General features: G+C 36.8%; 1 protein-coding gene across 1 annotated transcript in view; it reads right to left on the bottom strand.

Moving 5' to 3' along the window:
* Window positions 1-531: 531 nt before the first annotated feature.
* The window catches only part of LOC149786422 (ankyrin repeat and SOCS box protein 16-like), a 43,028-nt gene continuing 33,767 nt past the window's right edge, over window positions 532-9,792 (bottom strand). The window contains exon 2 of the mRNA XM_089976859.1: window positions 532-4,851. Within this exon, the coding sequence (XP_089832985.1) occupies window positions 3,211-4,344 (1,134 nt within the window). The 5' untranslated portion in view covers window positions 4,345-4,851 and the 3' untranslated portion in view covers window positions 532-3,210. The remainder of the gene's footprint in view (window positions 4,852-9,792) is intronic.

Below are 9,792 nucleotides of genomic sequence, written 5' to 3'. Positions count from 1 at the left end.
AGTTAATCATCTTTACTTAGACAGTTCAAATAATTATTCATCTTTACGTAGACAGTTCAAATAATTAGTTATTCATCTTTACTTAGACAGTTCAAATAATTATTCATTTTTACTAAGACAGTTCAAATAATTAGTTATTCATCTTTACGTAGACAGTTCAAATAATTAGTTATTCATCTTTGCTTAGTTCAAATAATTAGTTATTCATCTTTACTTAGACAGTTCAAATAATTATTCATCTTTACGTAGACAGTTCAAATAATTAGTTATTCATCTTTACGTAGACAGTTCAGATAATTAGTTATTCATCTTTACGTAGACAGTTCAAATAATTAGTTAATCATCTTTACGTAGACAGTTCAAATAATTAGTTAATCATCTTTACGTAGACAGTTCCAATAGTTAGACCAGAAAAAGCTAAACTATATTTATACGATTCAGTTATGGGCTTAGGAAGAAGAAAGTTATTAGATGACGTCGAGCGCAGTATCGATAGACGAGAAACTAGTATTAGTAATATTGGTCCTTTTAATGAACAGTCATTTAATTATCTTGACATGGAAATATCAGAAGGTTAAACATAAATGTAGCTTTCCTAAAACATATTCTTTCATGGAGAGTCGCGATCTTCAACTCATTCATTTAAAAGGCTTTCAAACAATTAAAATCTTATGGAGTGAATCTTGATTTCTGATAGTAGAAAAAGATATCGTGATAAGAAGAAAAGAAAAAAGTTGACATCAATTGATACTCTTATGAAGATTCTTCAACCTTCTCAGGAACCCCCCCCCCCAAAAAGATCCCCTAAAATTTGTATTTAAAAAAAAAGAAAGAGCTCACCTATTTAATCTTGCTTTCATGGATGTGTTATGTACAAAAACTATCCTTCAGTGGGTTTAACCTTGCCTACTACAAAAGTACAAAAGTTCCAGATGTACTTTACAAAAGACTTTGTGACTATAGCACTCAAAAATGTTACTTTTCCAAAATATTAATGATTTTAAGAAGCCCAATGATATAAATTACGATTATTCACCTAGGTTCCAGTTCCGCTTCCACGATTTCTTATTTTACATTAAAATTATTAGTTCTTCTTTCTGTCTCTCTCTATCTGTATATATATATATATATATATATATATATATATATATATATATATATATATATATATATATATATATATATACATATCAATATATATATAGCTGGATACATGTAGTAACAAACAATCCAAGGGGTTACTTGTTCTCTTGACAGATCGATATCAAATCCTGCCGCGATTCCACTAGGAGTCATAAGCTTCCCCTCATTCCAATCACTTCCATACAACTAATGTTGTAAACTGGAAAGTCCAACCTGCCCATTCTATAAGTAATTTTACTCTAATTAATACAAGACTACAGATCTCACAACTTCCCAATTTTTATCAATCGCACAAATGCATGGTTTCTTTTCATTATGTTCCATAACGTACCGTCAGCATTTCACGCCGTAAAACTACACTTCTCAACCACCTAATACAGAGAACTATTTTTTACTACGGCACCTTATACCAGTCAAATCGTGGTTTTAAGCCACACTTCGCCTTTCAAATTGCATCACATTTACCACCATGGCAACAATAAACGGCGCCTACCGACGACGGAACAGTTCCTTCTCGTTCATTCCACTGTGTAATGTACCAGTCCCCATTCATAAATGCTGCAGCTGGATTCACACAATCAATATATACAACTAGATATTAATAAGGACTATTGAACTCAGGGACAGCCATGCGGCTCTGATCTGAACTCATTAAAAGTAAATCATGGCATCAGGGAAACTTACTAACACTTCACTCATTGACGTTTGCTCCTAGTAACTGGTTAATTACTTCGGTCTGAGAAATATTTCCCTCAGGTCCAACTTCCCATAATCAAACAAGTAATCACAATCATCTACGAAATCCTTAAAACGGAGCGCTATAAACAAATTGCGCAACCTATAAATTTATTACTATATATATATATATATATATATATATATATATATATATATATATATATATATATATATATATATATTAGATTCCAGGTAGATATGATCGTTTATAACAAAACAATGCCCTAAACTATAATTAAGAAAAAAAAGCTTCGCAAAATCTTAAAGATAAGGACAACATGGAATTGCTTCTTTAGACTCAGAATATTTGCCAGAAAATTAGTCCATAAAACCTGTATCCTCTACGTAATTAATTCGCATAAAACACATCTTTTAAAAATAAAAAACAAACCCAATAAACACATAATCCTTGATTTAGCACTTTCATGTTTACACTTCCCCAGTTCCAGATCGCATTCGTGGGTCCTGTAAAAATTAAACCAATCGACATGATAGAACTGTGAATTGCAGTAGAAATCTCGTGTTCAAAAGTATGTGATGTAAGGACCGATCTACGAGAATTCTATCGACATGCACGAATGTTTCGAGTTCGTAATCTTTGATACCGTTGCATTTTGGAGAAAGGAATGATAACATAAAGTCTTATTAAATAATTTACACCTATGGTTGGAAGATAAATGGTGAACTTTGCATAAACCAGGAGGTCGAACCATCATTTCTATGTTGTAGACACACATAATGTCGGACAGTACGAAGTCTGATCCAATAGGTGGAAACAGACAGATACATTTGTCTCGATAAAGATATTTTACGACCATCAGAATACAAATCTCGTTGCCACTGCTGATTATCGGCCTATTAATCGGTGCTAAGAGCTTATAAACCTAACCCTTATATTCGTAGAGAGTTTTTTTTTTCTCTCCCAATTTTACAGCTTTCACTTTGATCGATGTGGCTAATGGTTGTTGGTTTATTAGTTTTAGAGCACGTCATTTCAAGAACGTGGTGTGAAACATAGTGCAGCAACCCACGAACTGCAACGGTTATTCTCTCTCACAACATACAGTATTTACGAAGCATGCTTGACATTAAACAAATTTCTTTACAAGGACGTTAATGATCGACAATTTTATCAGACTTTTTCATTCGAAAGACAAATTTATATTTCTTTCAGAGATGATTTTTTTGGTTGGCAATAATGGGCATGTAATTACAGTAACGGATTTTTTTCCTTCAATTTTGATTCACTGCTCTTGGAACTAATGAGTATGCATATTTCTGGCACCGATGGTAATTTAAGTCCAAAGTGTCTCGAGCAAAATGGATTCTTCATAATAAATGTCCTAGCAACAAGAACTCTTTAATCAACCTAGGAAGAGGGAGTTGTTCCACCTTCTTCATAAGGTGAAGCTTTACCTTGCAGTTTACTAAAGTCCGTCTAAGAAGCAGACAGCACTGAATTTTCAGCGTCCTCGGTGTTTCCGAACTTGATTTTAGTATCTCAAGAAGATCAGGGTGATCCTTTATAATAGGCAATTTCTCCTGTGTACACTTTTTTACAAGATCTGGATCCACGCTTGCGCCGCTTTCCAAAAGCATAATAGGAAGGCGAATATCAAGACTCCATTGTAGTACAGTCGACAGTGGCATGTGACCATTGTATCCGACATGATTCGGATCGGCTCCATTAAGTATCAATAGTCGTACAGTTTCGTAGCAGCCCTTGCGACACGCAAGAATTAGTGCTGTTGACCCACGAAGCTGCACAGGATCGACTTCTGCTCCTTTAGAAATTAGCAGAGACACCATTTTGGTGTTGCCTCGCATCGAAGCGACATGGATCGGCCGAAGCATCGTCCTGTCGGCAACATTAACGTCAACGCGCTTACACTGTACCATAGCTTTCACCATTTGGTAGTTATCCAAATCCACTGCGTGCCACAGAGCGGAGCACCCCCGATCGTCATATATGTTGACGTCACTTCCGCCTTGCACCAAAAGTTTAATCATATCCACATCCTCCTTTACTATACAACGATACATGCACGTCATCTTCAAATGATTCTTTTTCTTATATGGCTGAAGAAGGTAGGCGTAATCGTTGATATTAATTATGTACATAAGATCTGGATTACACCTGTTCTCGATCAGTAACTTAACAATATCCTTGTGACCGGCAGTAACTGCTGTTTCCAATATCGTCTTGCCGAGGCGATCTTGTCTCTCCCTGCTCCGAAAGACGTGATCGGGGTCAAGACCTTTCTTCAGGTACTCCAGCAAAGCACTCCTATCATTTCTCAATATGACGTCAAAAAGGTCGTCTTCAAAGTAGTCAATGTCTGTGGTCATGACGTCGTCATCATGTGAATAACGTCGATTCAGTACGGGCAACCGTAGAGCTGTGGATTCCCTATTACGGCTACTCCGAAGGGATTTTTCTACTGTTATGCTGTGATTTTCCATTCTCGTTTCAGACGTTTCTTGGCGTGTGCTTGAGCTAATATATACGCATTAAGAATTCAAGAGTTCGTGGCTTCTTTACGATGTCACTGACACTTTGTGTGTAGTATTTATTTGGGTGTGTTCTTTAACTGATTAGCTCATAGCTTGTGTAAAATTTATCTGATTAGCAGGCGTGAAAAACAAGCAACTGTGACATACTAAACACATATTTCACATAACATGCTGACTCATCTGATTTCTTGTTCACTCATCCAGGCTTTAACTCGTTGGCTGCGCAAATCAGCAAATCTTTCTGTGGATATTCAATTGCTACATTCTTGATAATACTGCTTAACATACTAAATTAGTTCTTTACCTAGCAGGATATGTATTGCTTTTTCGACTGATGTAGATATAAAGACACGTAACATGTTCCTTGTGTATAAAAAATATCCATTCTTATTTAATGAATGACGAAAACCATTGATCCTCAGCACCATTTTTGTTCATCCATTTTCGTATTCATCTCTGAAAATAAAATAAAAGAAACATAAATAGTAGTAGGAAGCTGGTACCGAGTTGTTGTATATAACTGTAAACATATCACTGTTTTACTCTTTCAAAGAAAGTTGAGAGATGTTATTTTAATGGTTCCTTTCTTATCGATAATAATGGGTTGTATCCGTTTTCCTTGCGATTATATCACGTAAAAACACGTTTAATAACGTATTAATTTAAGTCTTTAAACCAAGGTCTATATGGCGGACAAAACGATTTAGCTGGATCTAAAATCAGGAAAGGGAAGTTGGCGCCGCTAAGGATGAGTACGATTTTCATCCGGCATATCTTATTACGATTCGATGACGAAGTGCAGACTTCTGCTAAATGTAAACGTAAGGGAGGAAACTTTTGTGGTAATAGGTAAATAACTGCACGCATTCCTAATAAGGACTAATACCTGGATAGAGAGGCTTAAAGATTCTGATTGTATTACTATTCTTTCTCACTTCCCCTCTAACTTTCAAGGTGTTTTTGAAACTGTAAAACGTATGTGTTCTTAAAAGAATAACAAAAATGGAAGGATATATGCCAACAAAAATGACATACCCATTTGTCCCTTCAATAGAATAGTTATTAAGGTCTTGTCCACCTGAGAAAAATAGGTATGGTGACATTCATACACGATGCGTACTGGTTGTGAATAAGAGAATTTTTCGAATCATGTACGCAAGTTGCATGCACAGCTTCTGGTTTGTCTATTTTTTCGAATGAGCCAGGCCTTATGAATATTCCAGTAAAAGGTTAGGCTATTATACAAGGCGTTGACACCACGTTTACTTTACATTTCTCATCAGACCATATAATATGTAACGTTACCTATACTGAAATGATTATTCTAAAGGATGCCAGTTAAGCTATTCAATATCATCGGTTGATTAAGTCAGCTCTCACAAAAGGCGTAATGAATATTCTAGAGGATTCCAGTCAACCTATTCATTGGAATCAGTTGGTTAAGTCAGCTCTCGCAAAAAAACCTAATAAAAATTCTAAAGGATGCCAGTCAAGCTATTCACTGGAATCGGTTGATTAAGCCAGCTCTCACAAAGAGCCTAATGAATATTCTAAAGGATGCCAATTAAGTTATTCATTGGAATCAGGTCGTTAAGTCAGCTCACACAAAAGGCCTAATGAATTTTCTAAAGGCATTTAATCAAGGTATTCATTGGATTGAAGTTGTTATGTTAGCTCTCACAAAGGCTTAATGACGTTCCTCATTACGACCCACGCTTAAAAAAGGACTGATTGGAAAACATAGAACAGAATATTTGTTTAAGAAAGAGTGGGAATAAGATCAGTGAAATTACGAGTTTGGATGTGAGTTAAGACGATAAAAGAGGAAAACGCGTGCAGTCTAAAAAATCAGTTCTGACTCCATTCTAATGTTATATTGTTCAAAGAGTATATAGATTGTGTAATCTGTTATCCAAAATGTATATTTCATGTAACTGTATGTCTGCTTCTAGGAATAGTTCTAGGTCTGACTGGCTCAAGATGGAGTACTTTCTGTCGAGAAGGAGGTTATTTTTCACATAACATTTTAATCGAAACGATAGATTGAATATTGCACAAACAGGGATTCCGACGCAAGATGATAGGTTGCCATAATTGCTCAAGCAGTAATGTGAGTGTCTCATATCTAGATGATAGACTGAAATAATCACTTGATAATAATGAGAACATTTTCTATCCAGATAACATGTAATAGATGAGTCAAACAGCAACGTATCCATTTTTTTATTCAGATGACAGGCGGAATAGATGAGTCAAATAGCAACGTGTTTATTTGTTATCCAGATGACAGGTGGAATAGATGAGTCAAATAGCAACGTGTTTATTTGTTATCCGGACGACAGGTCAGGGCATGATCGGATGAGATTTCTGAGGTGTCCAGAAAGACCCACTCTCTCCAGTCTAAGACAAGATATACACATACAAATGTACAGTCACTTGAAATTTGACCTCGATTTATTAATGCACTAGTTTATTGGGTATGATTCAGACTCGGGGTAAATAGACACGAAGGAAATAGACACATAATTTGTTTTGGTACCATTTTGAGTAAAGTCAAGGACCCCACTCTCTAACACTTGACATGAACCGGTCTTGCAGGTATATTTTATGACTCAAATAGCAATGTAAACATTATCTATCTAGATGACAGGCGGAATAGATGACTAAAATAATAATGCAAACATTGCTTAGTTCTATGATCAAGTGCTGTTTAATCACAGTACAACATCACTTCCTCTTTGCGCACACATATTATTTCCTCACATAGGCGAACTACAATAGGTCTACCACTTTCCTAAATTCAGTGGGACAAAAACCGTGGGTCGGGTGTCTTATGCGACGATCTCTAATGGTTTTTATTCAGGTTCGACCCCAAAGTATGATTGTAAACTTTGTCTGGTGGCTTAAAGTCTTTCATATCAAGTAATCTGTGAATCAGCTGATAAACGGAACGTGTAAGTGGACGATGTAAAGTGCTATTCATATATATCATGAACATGCGTAAATAGGACATGCAGATGATACGTTTGCTTGTATAATAAATATCTAAAAAAAGCCTGAATCATTAAACATTATCATCTACAATTCAAAGGTCTTCTTTATTTACTGTACAAATATGTACATCTGATACCCATACGACAATAAAGATACAGTCAGGGTTACAAAAGAAATTTTCTAAATCATGACACAATCACTGTCTTCTTAAGACAACAACATGTAATGTTGAATCCAATTAACATAAAGACAACCTAGAAAAATATTGAATTCATCTGCAAATACATATGCTCTGCCTACAACACGCACATACACTTGAATGTTTATCCATCCAATCCGGGAACGGAAGCCTCTCCGGCATGTGGAGCCCGCAAGGGTTGGAATAAAAGTAGAGGTGCTGGCAGCTCTGGCCTTACAAGTGGCACATTTTCTGCTGAGCCGCCGTTTTTTTTGGTCCTCCAACAGCGCGCTTTCCCTCGCAGAGTTTGCCATAGAGTATCTGACTTGGAATATATTCTTCAGGCATACGGACGATGGGTCCTGCCCATCGAACTAGTACTCTCTGCATCGGGATTTTTGTCTTACCGCCCCTATCCGCATGTTCCTACGGAGTAAGCTCATGTGAAATTGAGTTGTCGTGAATGTCGTCTATCGACACTCCACGCCTTGCTTGCATACAGAGTGATAGTGAGGACTGCAGCACGGTATGCTTTCAGCTTGGTGGTAAGACTGAATCCTCTGTGGTATCCCACATTCCCATGTAGTCTCCCGAAGGCTGGGCTGGATTGGTAATTATGTTGTTGACCTCATTGTCAATGTTGACTGCTCTTGAAAGGTTGCTGCCCAAATACGTGAAGCTGAAGTTTCTGACCTTTCACTGTGATGGCAAACAGGTTGTTACATGATTTCAGTATTTTGATGCTGATTGTAATGCCGTAGTTGTTACATGCCTCATTGAACCTGTCCATGCTGCTCTGCATGTAATCTTTTGAGCTGGCATTGAAGACACAGTCGTCAGCAATGAGGAAATACCTGATAACTGTTTCTTTCACCTTCGTGACTGCCTGCAGTCGCCAGGGATTGAAAAACTTCCCGTCAGTCCCGTATCTGATGTTGATGCCCTCATCACTTTTTGGAACACATCTGTTAGCATGGCAGTGAACATCATGCTGAAGAGTGTTGGTGCCAGAACGCAGCCTCGTTTGATGCCATTTGTGACTGGGAAGGCATCTGCGGATTCGCCATAGTCCATTACGTGGGCCATCATGTCATCGTGGAACTGGCTAATGACCCTGATGAACTTATACGGGCTGCCGAAATTTTCCATTATCTTCCAAAGTCCATCTCTGCTGACTGTGTCGAACGCCTTGGTCACGTCAATAAATGTAGTGAAGAACGATAGCTAATTACAGTGACAAGATAACAATACAAATGCTCTTGTTAGCTGGCGCGTGTTTTACTGATATCCAAGAGGCTTTTTTTCTTCAGAAGGCAAAGTGCCTTTTGTCTGTGATTTCAAATCATCATCCTTTTATATCGGTAGTACAAGTCCTGAATTTAGCAATCACATTCTCGTGAAGCAATTCAGTTTTAGAAAACGTGAGATAGGATCTCAAGCTCTTGCATTTTATTGCGAGTGCTATAGCGAATCATTTGTAAAATTCCATACAGTACGTCCGTTAGGCAAGTCACTTGTAAAACTCCGTACAGTACGTACATCAGGCAAATCATTTGTAAAGCTTCTTACAGTACGTCCATTAGGCAAATCATTTGTAAAACTCCTTACAGTACGTACATTAGGCCAGTCATTTGTAAAACTGCTTACAGTACGTACATTAGGCAAATCATTTGTAAAACTCCTTACAGTACGTACATTAGGCAAGTCATTTGTAAAACTCCTTAAAGTACGTACATTCAGCAAAATACACATGCATAATTCCAAAAGGTAAAACGAAACTAGCTTTGGCATTTATTTCATTACCATAAATTAAAGTGATCAGTATGCAACTATACACTACGACATAAATGAACGTACTGAAATACAGTGTGGATTAGGGAACAACCATTATAATTTCACGGGGATGGTGCTGTCTCTCTCTCCCTCGTCCAACGGATTTAATTCGCCAATACAGAAATGTACATCGAATATTATCCACATTTAAGTACCGTCTGTTACTATATCTCACCTGACGGTATAGTTCTGCTAGTATTTTCGTATGTATCATGACTAATTAAATATATTTGTATCACATATAACCCCGACTATCCTCGAAAATCGTAATGATTTTTTTCCAACACTTTCTTATACAATCCTGGTGAGGATGATTGTTCATGAACTTTACATGGTCCACAAATACAATTCGATTATTTATTATGATAAGCATTTCCATGCTTATGTAATAC

The sequence above is a fragment of the Sinohyriopsis cumingii genome, chromosome 12 (genome assembly GCF_028554795.1).
Source record: "Sinohyriopsis cumingii isolate HCF-2022 chromosome 12, ASM2855479v2, whole genome shotgun sequence".
NCBI lineage: Eukaryota > Metazoa > Mollusca > Bivalvia > Unionida > Unionidae > Sinohyriopsis > Sinohyriopsis cumingii.
This window is presented reverse-complemented; position numbering and strand designations above follow the sequence as displayed.